The sequence below is a fragment of the Rhinoderma darwinii genome, chromosome 2 (assembly GCF_050947455.1).
Source record: "Rhinoderma darwinii isolate aRhiDar2 chromosome 2, aRhiDar2.hap1, whole genome shotgun sequence".
In the NCBI taxonomy this organism is placed as follows: domain Eukaryota; kingdom Metazoa; phylum Chordata; class Amphibia; order Anura; family Rhinodermatidae; genus Rhinoderma; species Rhinoderma darwinii.
Genome location: NC_134688.1, coordinates 470,595,101 through 470,615,930, shown reverse-complemented (window position 1 = coordinate 470,615,930; position 20,830 = coordinate 470,595,101). Strand labels below are relative to the sequence as shown.

General features: G+C 46.3%; 1 protein-coding gene across 1 annotated transcript in view; it reads left to right on the top strand.

Moving 5' to 3' along the window:
• Positions 1-20,830, top strand: part of LOC142741924 (nectin-1-like) — an 87,991-nt gene that overhangs the window by 40,565 nt on the left and 26,596 nt on the right. The window contains exons 2-4 of the mRNA XM_075851246.1: positions 11,568-11,674; positions 11,757-12,068; positions 15,982-16,293. Of these exons, the coding sequence (XP_075707361.1) occupies positions 11,568-11,674; positions 11,757-12,068; positions 15,982-16,293 (731 nt within the window). The remainder of the gene's footprint in view (positions 1-11,567; positions 11,675-11,756; positions 12,069-15,981; positions 16,294-20,830) is intronic.

Here is a 20,830-nt window from a genome sequence, read left to right as displayed (position 1 = left end):
GCACAAGCACGTGGAGGAAAAGGTGTGCCAGTCCTTGCAATTATCCGTGTGCAGCAGGGTACATGCCACCATCAACACGTGGAGCAGCAACTATGGGCAGGGACAGTTCATGTCTTTCACGGCCCACTGGGTCAATATTTTGCAGTCCGATGCACCACCGCAGCAATGCCAGGCATTACCACCTCCACGCTTGTATCTTTCTGGTTCAACTCCGGACACCAGGCGCCTACCATCCTCCTCCTCCTACTCCTCCTCCTCCTCCTTGCCTTCCTCCTTGGAGGTCTTCCCATCCCCGACAGGACACAGCGTATCTTCCACTCCTCCTCCCTCCTCTTTTCATAGGTGCAAGGTGAAGTGCCACAACGCTGCCTTACACCTGCTGAGCCTGGGCGAGAAAAGCCACACAGGGCAGGAACTGCTGCTGTGCATCAAGGAGGAAATCACACGCTGACTGTCTCCTCTGAAACTCACACTGGGCAATGTTGTCTCTGATAACGGGAAGAACGTTGTGGCTGCACTGCGTCTAGGTCACCTGACACACGCTCCTTGCATGGCACATGTGATCAATCTGGTCATAACACGCTTCTTAAAGTCATATGTTGGTTTGAAGGGTGTGCTGGCCATGTCCAGGAGGGTTTGCGTTCGCTTTAGACGTTCGTATGCATTTAAGCACGCCCTCTTGGACTTGCAGCGTCAAAACAATCTCCCAGAACACCGTCTGTACGAACAGCGGAAAGCCGTGAATGATTTCCTGATGCAGCAGACAGGCAGCGTTTGGAGCCAGTGTAATTTCGAGCTCAGGCACTGGCAGCTGATTAGAGACGCATGTCGCGTTTTGAGGCCCTTTGAAGAGGCCACACGATTTGTGAGCCGTGACGCTAGCGGAATGAACGATGTTATGCCGCTGATATTCATTATGGAGCAAACGCTCACAGCGATGATTCAGCAAAGGATGGAGGAAGGATCACATCTGGCTATGGATGTTGAGGAGGAGGAGGAGGATGAGGATGAGGAAACAGGACCTGAAGAGGAGCTGGATTTGGAGATGGAATCACAGGAAGGGATAGGGGACGAGGCAGCCGCACAACATGACAGTGATGGTGATGACGAGTCTGACGACGACCTTGATGATGGACAACCATGGCAGTATGGGGCGGAGATGGAACCAACCGGGCCCTCTGAAACGCTGGCCAGGATGGCGAGCTGTATGCTTCATTACTTGCACGCTGACTGTCGTATTGTTAGCATGAAGCAAAGAGATGAGTACTGGATAGCCACACTTTTAGACCCTCGGTATAAAGCCAGAATGGGGGAGTTTTTTGCGCCTTCCGAGAGGGAGGCAAAATTGGCTTATTATCGAGAGAAGCTATGCAGCCAGCTTGTCACGGCTTTCAAACGGCAAACACCTGCTGCAAGCATGTCTGACTGGGGGGCCACTCTCCGCTCCCCACTGTCTCATCGTTCCACCGCCTCTGACAGAGCTACCTCTGCAATAGGCGGCAGCAGCGGCAGCAGCAGCAGTAGCCAATTCCGTTTGGAAAATATGATGACAACATTTTTACATCCAATACCCCGACCTGACACACATCGTAGTAACCAAAAGGATGTTCACCATCACCAGGTCCAGCACCTAAACAACCAGGTTCACTGTGCCCTTTCTCCGTCAGAAATCCTGATCCCAGACCCCATGGACTTCTGGGTCAGCAGATTGGATCATTGTCAAGAACTGGCCCAGTTTGCCATGGGTGTACTGTCTTGTCCACCCTCCAGTGTAGCGTCAGAGAGGGTATTCAGCGCGGCAGGGGGCTTCGTCACCCCTAAGCAAACAAGATTGTCCGCCAACAGCTTGGAAAATCTCACGTTTCTGAAAATGAATCAAGCGTGGATCGGTGAGGATTTTAAAACCCCTGTGCCTGATGCCACTGATTAGATCTGAGATTGCTGCTGCTGCTGCCGCTGCCACCTGCTACTGCCGGCTGCTACTATGGGATTCTGTCCTGTCCACTCTTCTTTTAATGTGCCGCTGTTGGTGCTGCTACTACTTCTACCACCAATCCACCCCCAGTGCCGTCTGCTACAAGCAGGCCTGCCCCACCACAGGGCTTTGTCCTGTGACTGTCGTCCAGTCTCTTTTTTTAATGTGCTACTACTACTACTACCACCACCCTTGCTGTCTGTGTTGGCTACCTCTACTACCACCAATACACCTCCACTGCCGCCCGTCTGCTACAAGCAGGCCTGCCCCACCACAGGGCTTTGTCCTGTGACTGTCGTCCAGTCTCTTTTTTTAATGTGCTGCTACTACTACTACTACTACCAGTCTACCACCCTTGTTGTCTGTGTTGGCTACCTCTACTACCACCAATACACCTCCACTGCCGCCCGTCTTCTACAAGCAGGCCTGCCCCACCACAGGGCTTTGTCCTGTGACTGTCGTCCAGTCTCTTTTTTTTAATGTGCTGCTACTACTACTACTACCACCCTTGCTGTCTGTGTTGGCTACCTCTACTAACACCAATACACCTTCACTGCCGTCTGCTACAAGCAGGCCTGGAGGGCTTGTCAAAAGCCATTGCTTGTTGCTTTTACATCCATGTATGGATGAACCCCGGCAGGCATCTGCCAATAAAAAGGGTAAATTTTTGGAGGGCTTGTGAAAAGCCATTGCTTGTTGCTTTTACATTACATCCATGTATGGATGAACCCCGGCAGTCATCTGCCAATAAAAAGGGTACATTTTTGGAGGGCTTGTGAAAAGCCATTGCTTGTTGCTTTTACATCCATGTATGGAAGAACCCCGGCAGGCATCTGCCAATAAAAAGGGTAAATTTTTGGAGGGCTTGTGAAAAGCCATTGCTTGTTGCTTTTACCACCTTATATGTATGAACCCTGGCAGGCATCTGCCGCCAAAAATGGTTAATTTTTGTACCTTTTTTAACAATGCATTAAGCATACAACATGCACAAGTGCAGTGATTTCTGTTAGTTATCACCGTGTCCCATCCGTTTTCCTATAGCCATACATGTTGGCGTAACTTTGACACTAACTTTGCCTTAAAGACAGCTCAAAAGTACTTGGATACACTCATGGTTGACCTAAGAGTGTTATACAGGGCTTCTAGGGCTTTTAAACAGTGTTATACCCGATTTTTAGGGGCTTTCTTGTATTACAGGTTCGGTCAGAACTAGTTCGGTCCGAATCGAACTTTTTCATGAAATTCGGCGAACCTGCCGAACCGAACTTTTCATAAGTTCGCTCATCTCTATTAAGGAGCTTAGTTCAGTTATTTCTGTCCCCCTCTTCATAATATTCAGAGATTCTCTCGTGACTGGTATAGTGCCAAGGGACTGGCGCAAGGCAAATGTGGGGCCTATTTTCAAAAAGGGCTCTAGGTCTTCCCCGGGTAATTATAGACCAGTAAGCTTAACATCCATCATGGGGAAAATGTTTGAGGGGCTATTGAGGGACTATATACAGGATTATGTGACAATAAACAGTATTATAAGTGACGGCAGCACGGTTTTACTAAGGACAGAAGTTGTCAAACCAACCTGATCTGTTTTAATGAAGAGGTGAGTGAGCAGAAGCCTAGACAGAGGGGCCGCTGTGGATATAGTGTTTATATGGGGGTGAGGGGAAGCCTAGACAGAGGGGCCGCTGTGGATATAGTGTTTATATGAGAGGTGAGCAGAAGCCTAGACAGAGAGGCCGCTGTGGATATAGTGTTTTTGGACTTTGCAAAGGCATTTGACACTGTCCCTCATAGACATCTAATGGGTAAATTAAGGACTATAGGTTTAGAAAGTATAGTTTGTAATTGGATTGAGAATTGGCTCAAGGACGTATCCAGAGAGTTGTGGTAAATGATTCCTACTCTGAATGGTCCCCGGTTATAAGTGGTGACCCCAGGGTTCAGTGCTGGGACCACTATTATTCAACTTATTTATTAATGATATAGAGGATGGGATTAATAGCACGATTTCTATTTTTGCAGATGACACCAAGCTATGCAATATAGTTCAGTCTATGGAAGATGTTCGTGAATTGCAAGCGGATTTAAACACACTGAGTGTTTGGGCGTCAACTTGGCAAATTAAGTTTAATGTAGATAAATGTAAGGTTCTGCCTCTGGGTACCAACAACCTGCAGCATCATATGTCCTAGGGGGAGCTACACTAGGGGAGTCACTTGTTGAGAAGGATCTGGGTGTAATAATCTGAAGCATCATATGTCCTAGGAGGCGCTACACTGGGGGAGTCACTTGTTGAGAAGGATCTGGGTGTAATAATCTGCAGCATCATATGTCCTATTGGGAGCTACACTGGGGGAGTCACTTGTAGAGAAGGATCTGGGTGTAAAAATCTGCAGCATCATATGTCCTAGGGGGCGCTATACTGGGGGAGTCACTTGTTGAGAAGGATCTGGTTGTACTTGTAAATCATAAACTAATTAACAGCACAATGTCAATCAGCTGCTTGTAAGGCCAGCAGGATATTGTCGTGTATTATAGAGGCCTGGACTCGCGGGACAGGGATATAATATTACCACTTTACAAAGCATTAGTGAGGCCTCATCTAGAATATGCAGTTCAGTTCTGGGCTCCAGTTCATAGAAAGGAGGAAAAAATACAAAGAAGAGCAACGAAGCTAATAAGGGGCGCGGAGAATCTAAGTTATGAGGAAAGATTAAAATAATTAAACCTATTTAGCCTTGTAAATAGACGATTAAGGGGGGACATGATTAACTTATATAAATATATGAATGGCACATACAAAATATATGGTGAAATCCAGTTCCATGTAAAACCCCCTCAAAAAACAGGCGGGCACTCCCTCCGTCTGGAAAAAGAAAGGTTCAACCTGCAGAGGCGACAAGTCTTCTTTACTGTGAGAACTGTGAATCTATGGAATAGTCACCGCAGGAGCCGTCACAGCAGGGACAGGAGATGCTGCAAAAAAGGCAAAGATAATTTCCTAGAATTAAAAAGTATTAGCTCCTATGTGTAGAAATATTTTACTTCCCCTTTCCCGTCCCTTGGTTGAACTTGATGGACATGTGTCTTTTTTCAACCGTACAAACTATGTAACTATGTAACTATATGTAACTATGTAACCTTAGTAATAGCCAATAATATTTCACTAGTATTACAGATTTACGTGTTTGCTAATGATTCATATTAGCAATATTCATAACAATTGTAAATGTCAAGAACATAAGGAACACTTCAGATACTGTAACATCCGACCAGAACTCATTTTGTGTTGTTGGTGCTAAATAAATTTCCATCTCATGTCCCCAGAGATATACGACGTTGCCATATGTATGTAACCTACTGTAACGTCTATGGCCACGGCCCGTCGATCGGTCGTTAACCCCGACGGCCGTGGCCATGGACAGCTTACCTGCCTGCAGCGTCGTCCCCCAGTCAGGCGCCAGCACTCTCTTCCGGGTTCCGAGTGTCTCCGGCGGGTGCGCGCGCCCGCGCGTGCACGGCCTTAAAGGGCCAGTGCGCGCGTTTTGCAAAAAACTGCAATCTGGCCCAGGATGCCCTGGGCTATAAAAAGGGCTCTGCCCTCTTGCCCTTTGCCAGAGCGTTGTTAGTTTTCCCGTTCTTTGTCTTGCTTATGGTCTTCCAGTGTCTTCCAGCCTCCCAGTGTACCTTGCTCCTGTATTCCGTATCCCGTATCCTGTTTCCGTGCTACCTAGTGCTATTGCCGTGCTGTGCTACCTGCCGTGCTGTGCTACAGTCTACGCTACCCTGCTACGCCTCACCGAACGACTTCCCACCGCCTGGTTCTGGACGTGTCCGCCTCGCCACTGCCTACGATTGCCTCAGGTACTCTCGCTGAACCATTGAACTGTGTACCTTCCGGTTTGGCCAGCTGCCATCCCCGCTACGCGGTACGGCCCAGTGGGTCCACACCCCGCATCGTGACAGTATGCTCTGGCCATGGACCCCGCTGGCCAATTCAAGGGCTTGTCACCCTCCCAAGCCATGCAGGCGGATCTGCTGGATCTCCGAGCTAGGCAGGACCAGCTCCTCGTGGCCGTGGACTCTATGGCGCAGCAGCTAGGGACGCTAGTTGCCTCCATTCCTGCTTCTGTGCAAGTTCCTCAAGCCGACCCTCCTGTTGCTCCTCCTGGCAGTTCCTGTACGGACCCTCGGTTCTCGCTGCCATTGCCCTCTCGGTTCGATGGAGACGCCAGTGCTTGTCGGGGGTTCCTGAACCAATGCCACATTCATTTTACCCTGCACTCTCTGGCATTTCCGTCAGATGGAGCCAAGATCGCATTTATCATCTCCCTCCTGACCGGCAAGGCCCTGGCATGGGCTAACCCTATCTGGGAACGTCAGGGACCCGAGACCCGAGACTTCCAGGAGTTCGCACGAATTTTCCGAACCGTTTTTGAGGAACCAGGACGAGTCTCATCAGCCACTACCGCCATCTTCAACCTTCGCCAAGAGGACAACCCCGTGGGCGAGTATACTATTCAGTTCCGGACTCTGGCAGGAGAGCTATCCTGGAACAATGAGGCATTTGTGGCATCCTATTGGCATGGTCTGTCGCCCGAGATCAAGGACGAACTGGCTGCTCGAGACCTGCCTCCCGCGTTGGACGACTTGATTCTGCTTGCCACTCGGGTTGACATAAGGCTGAGGGAGAGATCCCATGAAGTTCGTCAGGAGCGCCGGCGTCCTAGATTGGCGCCCAACTTTCAGCAACCCCTCTTGCCTGCTTCTATCGCTTTGCCTGTGGTTCCGATGCAAGTTGACCGACTAAAATTATCGGTCCAGGAGAAACAGCGCAGGCGCACCTCTGGACTGTGCTTATATTTCGGCCTCGCTGGCCACGTCGTGCGTCTGTGTCCTCACAAGCCAAAAAAACCCAGCGCCTAGGCTTGGTTGGAGAGACAACCCTGGGCGTCAACACATTGAAGCAAGAACTCTCCTCCAAACTATTTATTCCTGTAACCATTATTGCAGAAGAGAGGTCTCATCAGGTCTCCGCATATCTGGACTCCGGCTCTGCAGCCAACTTCATCTGCCAGGATCTTGTGGATCTCCTACAGTTGCCCACTATCCCGCTTGAAAGGCCGTTGGTCGTTGCCTCGGTGGATGGACTGCCATTACCAGACCCAGTCGTGTCCATAACCAAGCCGTTGAAACTCCAAGTGGGAGCCCTTCATGCTGAGATCATCTCTCTGTTCGTCCTATCCAAGGCCGTCAACCCCGTGCTGCTGGGGTTGCCTTGGCTTCGTCTGCACGCCCCCGTCCTGGATTGGAACTCTGGAGAGGTTCTCCAGTGGGGCCCGAAGTGTCATGACCGCTGTCTGAGTCACATCCAGTCGCCACAGCCCGCTCCTCTTCAGTCGTTGGCAGGTTTGCCCCTCTGTTTCTCTATGTTCGGCGATGTCTTCAATAAAATGGAGGCCGAGACCTTGCCGCCACACCGGGCATATGACTGCCCAATCGACCTGGTTCCGGAATCATCTCCTCCTCGTGGTAGAGTGTATCCTCTCTCCTTGCCAGAGACCCAGTCCATGTCGGCTTACATCAAGGAGAACCTGGAGAGGGGTTTCATTCGTAAATCTTCATCCCCGGCCGGAGCAGGGTTCTTCTTTGTTAAAAAGAAAGATGGATCATTACGACCTTGTATCGACTACCGAGGTCTAAACCAGATCACGGTGAAGAACAGGTATCCTCTGCCTTTAATTTCTGAACTGTTTGATCGCATACGGGGGGCAAATTTTTTTTCTAAACTGGACCTGCGGGGGGCCTATAATCTGATCCGGATTCGTCGAGGTGACGAGTGGAAGACTGCCTTTAATACTCGTGATGGGCATTACGAATACTTAGTCATGCCCTTCGGCCTGTGTAACGCTCCTGCAGTATTCCAAGAATTTGTCAATTACATTTTTCGTGATCTCCTGTATGTTTGTGTTGTGGTGTATCTCGATGACATTCTGATTTTTTCCCCAGACCCAGTAACTCATCGAAGTCATGTCCGCCAGGTGTTGCTCCGTCTAAGAGAGAATCGACTTTACGCCAAATTGGAGAAGTGTGTGTTCGAGAAGAAGTCTCTATCCTTCCTGGGCTATATTATCTCAGATCAGGGTCTCAAGATGGATCCCCAGAAGGTAAAGGCCGTCCTGGAGTGGCCACGCCCCCAAGGCTTAAGGGCCATCCAATGCTTTCTAGGATTCGCCAACTTCTACCGACTCTTCATCCCCAACTTCTCATCTTTGACAGCACCTATCTCCACCCTCACTAAGAAAGGTATGAATGCCAAGTTGTGGACCCCGGAGGCTGAAGCCGCATTTGAATCCTTAAAGAAAGCCTTCACATCTGCCTCCATTCTGCACCATCCGGACGTGTCCTTACAGTTTTCGTTAGAGGTGGACGCCTCCTCGGTGGGTGCTGGTGCACTGTTGTTCCAGAAAAGACCGAAAGGCAAGGCCGTGGTATGCGGTTACTATTCCAAGCTGTTTTCTCCCGCAGAGCGTAACTACTCGATTGGGGACCGGGAGTTACTGGCCATCAAACTGGCTCTGCAGGAGTTGAGACACCTACTAGAAGGCGCGGTTCACCCTATCCTGATCTTCACGGATCACAAGAATTTGACCTGCATACAGACGGCCCAGCCGTTGAATCCTTGTCAAGCCAGGTGGTCGTTGTTCTTTGCTCGGTTCCGGTTCGAACTCCACTACCGTCCCGCCGACAAGAATGTGAGGGCCGATGCCTTGTCTAGATCTTTCGAAACCGAGGACGCCATGGAATCTCCACAGAATATCATTGACCCATCCTGTATCTTCTCTGTGAATCCAATGCAAGTCAGAGACATTCCTCCGGGTAGGACTTTTGTGCGTCTGGCTGACCGAGGAAGAATTCTTCGCTGGGGTCACAACTCTAAGCTGGCAGGTCACGCGGGTGCTCGTAAGACCCAAGATTTAATCACCCGTCAGTTCTGGTGGCCCACGCTGCCCAAAGATGTCATGGACTTTGTCTCCTCGTGCACAGTCTGTGCAGCAAATAAAGTTGCTCACTCCAGACCTGCGGGCTTGCTCCAACCACTGCCTGTGCACGTTGCCCCGTGCCAACATGTCGCTATGGACTTCGTCACGGATCTTCCTCCTTCTGCGAGTTGCAGTGTGATCTGGGTGGTGGTGGATCGATTTTCCAAGATGGCTCACTTCATCCCGTTGACCGCTCTGCCGTCTGCTACGCGGTTGGCTGACCTCTTCATACAGCACATCTTCCGTCTGCACGGATTGCCCCTGCATATTGTCTCAGACAGAGGTGTCCAGTTCACCTCGAAGTTTTGGAGAGCACTCTGCGGGCTCCTTGGTGTGAAATTGGACTTCTCTTCGGCCTATCATCCCCAGTCCAACGGGCAAGTCGAGAGAGTTAACCAGATTATGGAGAACTACCTACGTCACTTTGTGTCCAGGCGCCATGATGATTGGGTGCAGTTGCTCCCGTGGGCAGAGTTCTCCTATAACAACCACACCAGTGAGTCGACCACATCCAGTCAATTTTCATCGTCTACGGCCAACATCCTCGTATACCTCTTCCTGTTTCTACAATGTCCCAGGTGCCTGCAGCCGACTCCACCTTCAGGGACTTTATACAGATATGGCAACAGACCCGATCTTCTATCTTCTTGGCGGTGGACCGCATGAAGAGAAAGGCAGATACAAGAAGACGGGTTCCTCCGCAGTTCCTTCCAGGGACTAAAGTCTGGCTGTCTTCTAGGAATATCCGGCTGAAGGTGCCGTCATGCAAATTTGCCCCGAGGTTCCTTGGTCCCTTTGAAGTCCTGCTACAAATTAACCCGGTATCCTACAAGCTGCGGCTCCCCCCACTCTCAGGATCCCTAACTCCTTTCACGTCTCCCTGCTAAAACCGGTGGTCCTGAACCGCTACTCCTGGACTCCTAGTCCCACAGTGGTTCCTGGCGGCCCATCTGGGACTTTCGAGGTAAAGGAGATTCTGGCTACCAAGAAGGTGGGAGGAAGGACATTTTATTTGGTGGACTGGAGGGGGTTCGGCCCAGAAGAGAGGTCTTGGGAGCCAGAGGAGAACATCGATACCCCTGTCCTTGTGAGGAAGTTTCTCTCTCGCTCTGGTCCCAAGAAGAGGGGGCGTAAGAGGGGGGATACTGTAACGTCTATGGCCACGGCCCGTCGATCAGTCGTTAACCCCGACGGCCGTGGCCATGGACAGCTTACCTGCCTGCAGCATCGTCCCCCAGTCAGGCGCCGGCACTCTCTTCCGGGTTCCGAGTGTCTCCGGCGGGTGCGCGCCGCCCACGCGTGCACGGCCATAAAGGGCCAGTGCGCGCGTTTTGCAAAAAACTGCAATCTGGCCCAAGATGCCCTGGGCTATAAAAAGGGTTCTGCCCTCTTGCCCTTTGCCAGAGCGTTGTTAGTTTTCCCGTTGTTTGTCTTGCTTATGGTCTCCCAGTGTCTTCCAGCCTCCCAGTGTACCTTGCTCCTGTATTCCGTATCCCGTATCCTGTTTCCGTGCTACCTAGTGCTATTGCCGCGCTGTGCTACCTGCCGTGCTGTGCTACAGTCTACGCTACCCTGCTACGCCTCACCGAACGACTTCCCACCGCCTGGTTCTGGACGTGTCCGCCTCGCCACTGCCTACAATTGCCTCAGGTACTCTCGCTGAACCATTGAACTGTGTACCTTCCGGTTTGGCCAGCTGCCATCCCCGCTACGCGGTACGGCCCAGTGGGTCCACACCCCGCATCGTGACACCTACAATAATAATTGGAGTTTCAAACCATGTAAGAAACTTTTACTACTTTATTACTCATATTTGAAACACATAAACTACATAACATTAACAATGGCGGAAAAATCCAAAGTTGTACTATAACCTCAAATACCACCCATGTGCCATCAATGGAACCCAAGGGGTTATGTGGGGACCAAAAATAATTAGCAGTGTAGTCTCTGCAGTATGTGAGTACACTCGCTAATATACATTCTGGCCCCCGTCACACTCACTGAGATTTTTATAGATTTTTATAGCACTGGCAGGGACTGGAAGTCTAGTTGCACAGTCTTCTTTGATGACGATATGACTCTTCGTCATGTGACCGATCCAGCTGTGCTCTATGTAACGGCTGTCCTAACGCTCCTGCTTGTACATAGAGTACAGTGGGGCTGGTCACATGACGAAGAGTCGTATCGTCATCAAAGAAGACTGTGCAACTAGACTTCCGGTGCCCCGCCAGCACTATAAAAACTTTAAATATCTCAGAATTAGCGCGACAGGGACCGGAATGTATATTAGCGAGTGTATCACATACTGCAGTGAGTATACTGCTAATAATATTTGGTCCCCACATAACCCCTTTAATGTAATTTAATGCTATAAAGAGCTCCATAGAGCAAAACCGAAAGGAATGACCAATAGATTTAACCAGTGAAAAAATGCAGACAATGCAAGTCATGGTACATTACCCAGTCGTGCCGCACCCAAGGCGTGTTTTGCGTGTAGCTTTGTCACGTCTCTGTTTTAATTAGGTGATCTCTCTCTCTTAATTTTCCAGTCTGGACATGAGTCGTTCGCTGAGTTGGAGATCTCAGACTGTCGTCCGACAACTTCTGTGTTATGGGGCACTACTGCTGTGTCTCCTGCAGCCAGCTGGTAGTCAGGGTAAGAGGAGGGCACGGCGGGCACAGCTGGGGCAGCAGTAATAACAGTGCTATACGAAACATTGTTATATTATGTATTGCAGCTCCAGTAAATGGGAAGATGTACGTGCCACTGGGCTCAGGGGTCATCATTAAGTGCAGAGCTGAAAACTTGTTAGAGGTCAAGGAGATGACCTGGCAAAGGACACAGCGAGACCAGACCAAGAACTTTCTCACGTACACGCCTGGCACTGGACCCACATTTCTGACTCTTTTTGGACGTAGAACGAAATTCCTGAGAGATGGATCTATAGCGATACACGATGTCACCCTATCTGATGAGGGCGTCTACAAGCAAGTCATCACTACGTTCTCATCAATGGCAAAAGAGTATAAAATCTATCTCGAAGTGCAAGGTCGGTACATCATGCTCTTCTTTTCCAATATCAGTATCATTAAAGGGGTTGACCAGGATTAGGAAAAAAATTCTTCCAGAAATGGTATGGTATTACAGCTCATCGCCATTTAAGTCAATGGTGTTGAGCTGCAGTACTAGACACAGGCCATGGACAGGGGTGGTGCTGTTTCTGGACACAAGCAGACCGGATAGGTCATCAGTACATGTTCTGTGGGGGTCCAACACCAGGACTCCGCACAGATCAGCTGGTCCGGTTCCTCTGTGCACCAGACGTACATGCCGGAAGCAGATGGCTCCGGCTCCGGAATAGCGGCAGAGCTGCAGTATTCAAGTAAATAGTAGCGGATCTGCAGTTATGCAGCACGGCCGCTATGACATGTACGGAGTCAACTGCTTCCGGCTTCGTACATAGCATTATGTGCCATAACATCCTGTGCCCGAAGCGGCTGATCGGTGTCGGACCCGCACTGATGATATCCGATTGTCAGAAAGTGGAAAACCACTTTAAGGAGGTTTTAACCATAGTAGGAAAACGGCGTTAAAGGGGGTTTCCTGAGAGAGAATCTCAGGGGCTGATTTATTTCAGTTGGACATTCGTGTGTCTCGCGATCTGCTGCATGTCATGTCCTTTGCGTTCAAGACTGTGCATAAAGCATCTTCATTGTAGAACTAAGGCTTCAATGATCTACTCAGGACCAGTCAGGGATTTACCTAAGATTTACAGACATTTCAAAAAGTATGGTCAACCATGTAAAGTCAGAAAACATGATTTGTCTGCACTGTGTGAATACACTCTTGTGATTACAAAAATTGCGACAAAAAAGACTGATCTAACAATACACCCTTAGGGCTTATTCACGCGAACGTAGAATACGTCCATGTGACGGCCGTTATAACAACGGCCGTCACATGGACACAGTTGTTTCAACAGACCGTGTGAAGGTTCCGTTAAATAATAGAACATGTCCTATTTTCTTTCGGTTTCACGGGTCCCTCAAAAGACTCAAGTCTATGGGGATCGTAAAAAACGGGACTTCCGAGTATTCACTTGTTCGTGTGAATCTGGTCTTACAGAGGATCTTGCAGGAAACTGTCTTAACCCCTTCCCGTAATTCGAGAGCAGAAGTTGAAGTCCGGCCATGACTGACAGTCGGGCTCCTGCTGCAACAGAGAAACCTTATATCCTGGCCGTTTAACCACTTAAATGCTTTGGTTAATTGTGACCGCAGCATTTAAGTGGTTTGACAGAATGAAAAGGCTCCCTCTGTCACCCATCGACGACCCGCAAACGCAATCGAGGACTAAAAAAGTCAGGAAATAGAGTAAAATAAAGCTTACTAAAACAAAAATGTGCACAGTAAAAATAAAATAAATTTTTCCATAAAAGTAGTTTCATTTGGCAAAAGTGTAAAAAACAAACATATATATGGTATCGCTGCGATTGTAACGACCCAAACGATAAAGTCAATATGTTATTTAAAATGCATGGTGAACGCGTACAAGAAAACCGCCAGAAATAACGATGGAATTCCTTTTTTATTCCATCCCCCCCCCAAAAAAAATATAAAAGTTAATTTAAGCCACATATGGCTACATCGACGGAAAAATAAAAAAGTTACGGCTCTTGGAATGCGGCGATGGAAAAACAAATTATTTTTCAATAACCGATCAACACAATCACACAACTGACTACTTGCCCAGGGCAAGCAGAAGCCAATAAGCCTGAGGCAGTATGCAAGATGCCACATGAAGCCTCTAAGAAGCCAAAAATGTCATAACTGGTCCTACAGGTTGCTCTACTATTAGCACAGGAGTCGCCCATTACAGCAGATGCCAGAAGGAAGCCTAAACTTTCCAGAAATAAAATCAGGGTAAGATTAAAGTTTACCCATGAGCACCTAGGCAAACACCAGCACTCCGGGGAAAATGTGTTCTGGACAGACGGGGTAAAGATTGAGTAATTTAGCTACAGAACAAAAGACATTTTTGGCGTAAATAAAAAAAAAATGTCACCAGAAGAATCTTAGACCAGCACTGTAAAGCATGATGGACGAAATGTTCTAGTTTGGTGCCTGGGCCGCTCACCATTATCAAATCCACTACGAGTCTTCATTATACCGGAAGTTGCTTGAGGATGATGTGAGAGAATCTGTCAGAAGATTGACGCTCAGATTAAAGTGGACCTTACAATACGACAATGACCATAAACCTATTAGTAACTACCCCAATGAATGGCTTAAAAAAACAGAATTGGAAAGTTCTTGAATGGTCAAGTCAAAGCCAGCGCTAAATCCCATCGAGATGCTGTGGAGGGTGTGAAAAGCTCTGGAAACTCCTCAAATACCACACCGCAAAAAAAAATATCCATACAGAAGATATCAACAATAGAGCCAAACTTGTATGTTTCTTCAATTATTGCAAACTTGATTTTTAGTGTTTTTTGTTCTATTACATCACGTTTATCTTTATTTACTGTGTGACTGAAGACCAGATAGTGATATGTACACATATGACAGAAGATAGTAAAACTTAAAGGAATTGTCCACTCACGGACAACTGATAACCTATCCACAGGAGAGGTCATCAGTATGTGATCGGTGGGGGTCCGACACTCGGACCCTGCACCGATCAGCTAGTCCGACTACCTCCGGGCACCGGATGTCCATGCCAGAAGCAGATGGCTCCGGTCAGGAAATAGCGGCCGAGCTGAAGTACTGTTCAAGTGAATAGGAGCAGAGCCGCAGTTCTGCAGCACCCCCGCTATGCAGTGTATGGAGCCATCTGCTTCCAGCTCCGAATACTGCATACCCTTGATAATATCCGGCGCCCAGAGGCAGCCAGAGGAGCTGATGAGTGCGGGATCTGGATGTTGGACCCCCACTGATCATACACTGATGACCTACAGGGTGGGCCATTTATATGGATACTTTTCAAGCTGGGTGTTGACCATGGCGGCCATTTTGAAGTTGGCCATTTTGTATCCAACTTTAGTTTTTTCAATGGGAAGAGGGTCATGTGACACATCAAACTTATCGAGAATTTCACAAGAAAAACAATGGTGTGCTTGGTTTTAACGTTACTTTATTCTTTCATGAGTTATTTTCAAGTTTCTGACCACTTATAAAATGTGTTCAAAGTGCTGCCCATTGTGTTGGATTGTCAATGCAACCCTCTTCTCCCACTCTTCACACACTGATAGCAACACCGCAGAAGAAATGCTAGCACAGGCTTCCAGTATCCGTAGTTTCTGTTGCTGCACATCTCATATCTTCACAGCATAGACAATTGCCTTCAGATGACCCCAAAGATAAAAGTCTAAGGGGGTCAGTTCGGGAGGCATTTCTTCTGCGGTGTTGCTATCAGTGTGTGAAGAGTGGGAGAAGAGGGTTGCATTGACAATCCAACACAATGGGCAGCACTTTGAACACATTTTATAAGTGGTCAGAAACTTGTAAATAACTCATGAAAGAATAAAGTAACGTTAAAACCAAGCACAACATTGTTTTTCTTGTGAAATTCTCGATAAGTTTGATGTGTCACATGACCCTCTTCCCATTGAAAAAACTAAAGTTGGATACAAAATGGCCGACTTCAAAATGGCCACCATGGTCAACACCCAGCTTGAAAAGTTTCCCCCCTCCCATATACTAATGTGCCACAAACAGGAATTTAATATCACCAACCATTCCCATTTTATTTAGGTGTATCCATATAAATGGCCCACCCTGTATAACGTGGATAGGTCATCAGTTGTCCGTGCGTGGACAACCCGTTAAATATTTGACTCCCATAACACAACATGATCCTAGGTTTCAAATATTCTAAGGACCTAACATAAGCTTAATAGTTTTTATTGCTCCTAAAAAGCTGGTGTGCGTTACTCTGGTTTTAATGATCACCTTTGTCTCTAGTGTTTCCGGACATCCATGTCTTTTCTGCCCCGGATCCAGTTGTGGGTGGGTGTCTGGAGAAAACTGTAGCAACTTGCATTGCTGGAGCAGCCAAACCTCCAGCTGCAATCTCCTGGAGGACGGGAGATCTGCCCTTTGTAGTGGAAGAAAATGTAACAAGACATAAAAATGGCACCGTGACCATCAAGAGCGGGCTGAAAATGACCCCAGAGAGAAAAATAAATGGACATAAGATAACCTGCGTCATCCTACAAGATTATGGACTGTCTGACGTCCTGACCAAGAGGACAATCACATTACAGAACATTCACTGTAAGTAAGCACTGGGTAATAGGAAACGGCTACTACCTAATATTCTTATTAGTATAGTTACTATAATATAATATCTACATGAGCTAACAGAAATATCAAACACTCCGTATGGATATAGAGAAGTCACTTAAACAGTGTTCATTCTGCCTTCTATGTACAAGAATTTAACAAATATAATACTGCCCCTATATGCAAGAATATAACTACTATAATAATGCTCCTATATACAAGAATATAACTACTATAATACTGCCTCCTATATACAAGAATATAACTACTATAATACTGCTCCTATATACAAGAATATAATTACTATATTACTGCTCCTATATACAAGAATATAACTACTATAATACTGCCCCCTCTATACAAGAATATAACTACTATAATACTACACCTATACACAAGAATATAACTACTATAACACTGCCTCCCTATATACAAGAATATAACTACTATAATACTGCCCCCTATATACCAGAATATAACTACCATAATACTGCCCCTATATACAAGAATATAATTACTATAATACTGCCCTTATATACAAGAATATAACTACTATAATACTGCCTCCTATATACAAGAATATAACTACTATAATACTACCCCTATATACAAGAATATAATTACTATAATACTGCCCTTATATACAAGAATATAACTACTATAATACTGCCTCCTATATACAAGAATATAACTACTATAATACTGCCCCATATACAAGAATATAACTACTATAATAATGCTCCTATATACAAGAATATAACTACTATAATACTGCTCCTATATACAAGAATATAACTACTATAATACTGCCCCTATATACAAGAATATAACTACTATAATACTGCTTCTATATACAAGAATATAACTACTATAATACTGCTCCTATATACAAGAATATAACTACTATAATACTGCTTCTATATACAAGAATATAACTACTATAATACTACACCTATACACAAGAATATAACTACTATAATACTGCCTCCCTAAATACAAGAATATATCTACTATAATACTGCCCCCTATATACCAGAATATAACTACCATAATACTGCCCCTATATACAATAATATAATTACTATAATACTGCCTTTATATACAAGAATATAACTACTATAATACTGCCTCCTATATACAAGAATATAACTACTATAATACTACCCCTATATACAAGAATATAACTACTATAATACTGCCCCTATATACAAGAATATAACTACTATAATACTGCCCCTATATACAAGAATATAACTACTATAATACTGCCCCTATATACAAGAATATAACTACTATAATACTGCCTCCTATATACAAGAATATAACTACTATAATACTGCCCCATATACAAGAATATAACTACTATAATACTGCTGCTATATACAAGAATATAACTACTATAATACTGCTCCTATATACAAGAATATAACTACTATAATACTGCCCCCTAGATACAAGAATATAACTACTATAATACTGCTCCTATATACAAGAATATAACTACTATAATACTGCTCCTATATACAAGAATATAACTACTATAATACTGCCCCCTAGATACAAGAATATAACTACTATAATACTGCCCCTATATACAAGAATATAACTACTATATTACTGCTCCTATATACAAGAATATAACTACTATAATACTGCCCCCTCTATACAAGAATATAACTACTATAATACTGCCCCTATATACAAGAATATAACTACTATAATACTGCCCCCTATATACAAGAATATAACTACTATAATACTGCTCCTATGTACAAGAATATAACTACTATAATACTGCTCCTATGTACAAGAATATAACTACTATAATACTGCCCCCTATATACAAGAATATAACTACTATAATACTGCTCCTATATACAAGAATATAACTACTATAATACTGCCCCATATGTACAAGAATATAACTACTATAATACTGCTCCTATGTACAAGAATATAACTACTATAATACTGCCCCCTATATACAAGTATATAAGTACTATAATACTGCCCCATATACAAGACTATAACTACTATAATACTGCCCCCTATATACAAGAATATAACTACTATAATACTGCTCCTATGTACAAGAATATAACTACTATAATACTGCTTCCTATATACAAGAATATAACTACTATAATACTGCCCCTACATACAAGAATATAACTACTATAATACTGCTCCTACATACAAGAATATTACTACTATAATACTGCCCCCTATATACAAGAATATAACTACTATAATATTGCCCCTATATACAATAATAGAACTTTTTTTACTGGTTCGGTTGTTGGACTTCGGATTCGAGGACTTCAATGACGGCGTTTTTTTTATTCTCAATAAAATGGTTAATGAGGGTTGTGTTTTTTTATTTCAATAAAATATTTTTTCTATGTGCTTGTATCTTTTTAACTTTATTATCACCGCCTTAGTAATGGCCGCTGGCTGATTGACAATCTCCATTACTAAGGCGGGGCTTAATGTTAGCCGGTGCAGAGGCTACACTAACCCCCATTATTACCCCGGTACCCACCGCCACCAGGAGTACTGGGAAGAGCCGGGTACGAACCAGTACCTGACCATCTGTAGTGACGGGCAAGCACCGGGGTGGCCGCAGGCTGGTAGTATTAGGCTGGGGAAGGCCAAAAACAGTGGCCCTTCCCACCCTTGTAATGCTGCCTGCTGCTGCTGTGTTGTATCCGGCTGGTTATGAAAATTGGGGGGGACCCGACATCGTTCTTTCCAATAATTTTATATTTCAATTTTTTTTAAATGACGTGGGGTCCCCCCCATTTTTCATAACCAGCCAGATACAATAAAGCAGCAGCAGCCTAGCATCACCAGGGTAGGAAGGGACACTGTTTTTGGCCTTTCCCCTCCTGATAATACCAGCCTGCGGCCACCCCAGTGGCCGACCATCACTACAGATGGTCAGGTACTGGATCGTACCCGGCTCTTCCCAGCACCCCTGGTGGCGGTGGGTACCGGGGTAATAATGGGGGTTAGTGTTAGCCTCTGCATCGGCTAACACTAAGCCCCGCCTTAGCAATGGATGCTGTCAATCAGCCGGCGGCCATTACTAAGGCGGTAGTAATATAGTTTAAAAAAAACCACAAAGACATAGAAAAAATATTTTATTGAAATAAAAAAAAAAATCACACAGCCCTCATTAACCATTTCATTAATAAAAAAAAAGCTGTCATCGAAGTAGTCCTGGAATCCGACGTAGTCCAACGCCCGAACCTGTAAGAAAACACACAAAAAATGATTAGTAACACATGTGTTAGGGTATGTGCACACACACTAATTACGTCCGTAATTGACGGACGTATTTCGGCCGCAAGTACCGGACCGAACACAGTGCAGGGAGCCGGGCTCCTAGCATCATAGTTATGTACGATGCTAGGAGTCCCTGCCTCTCTGTGGAACTACTGTCCCGTACTGAAAACATGATTACAGTACGGGACAGTTGTCCTGCAGAGAGGCAGGGACTCCTAGCATCGTATATAACTATGATGATAGGAGCCCGGCTCCCTGCACTGTGTTCGGTCCGGGAAATGTGGCCGAAATACGTCCGTCAATTACGGACGTAATTAGTGTCTGTGCACATACCCTAAGGCTTAGATACAGGGCCCATGTGTGATACTGTCTGTGGGACCCTGTATCTAAGCCTACCACAAGGTAGGCTTAGATACAGGGTCCAGCAGACAGTAATCTTATACAGTATAAGATTACTGTGTGCTGGGGCCCTGTATCTAAACCTACAGTGTGGTAGGCTTAGATACAGGGCCCAGCAGACAGGATCACGCATGGGCCATGTATCTAAGCCTACCATGTGATTGGCTTAGATACAGGGCCCAGCAGACAGGATCACACAATATGTGATCCTGTCTCATGGGCCCCCTAAGCCTGCTACATCGTAGGCTTAGGGGTTGTGCAGTCCCTAAACATTGATGGCCTATCCACAGGATAGGCCATCAATAGCTGATGTGTCGCCCGGGACCCGCAAATCAGCTGTTTTGAAGGGGCCGCAGCACTCGTACGAGAGCTGCTTCCCCTTCATTTCACTACTCGCCCACACTGTGAATCGCCGACACCGATTCACAGTGTGACCGGAATGAAGTGACCGGAACGAAGGGGAGCAGCTCTCGTACGAGTGCTGCGGCCCCTTCAAAACAGCTGATTGGCGGGTCCCGGGAGTCGGACCCCACCAGTCAGGGCTAACCTTACCTTCCTCTTCGGCCGCGGCGGGAGTTCTGTCGTCTCGATGCTGTGCGCGGCGCATAGCGCTGTGACGTCATGCGCTGCGCACAGCGCTTGACGTCAGGACCTCCGCTGCGATCCAGAACCAGGAAGGTAAGTAAAGTATGTTACTATAGTAACAGGGGCCCGCGGCCCGAGTTACTATAGTAACTTTTTATTGATGTGGTGCGGGGGGCCGTGGGCCCCCCTGGCTTCGGGGCCCGGTCGCAATTGCGACCGCTGCGACCCCTATAGCTACGCCAGTGACAGCAGGACA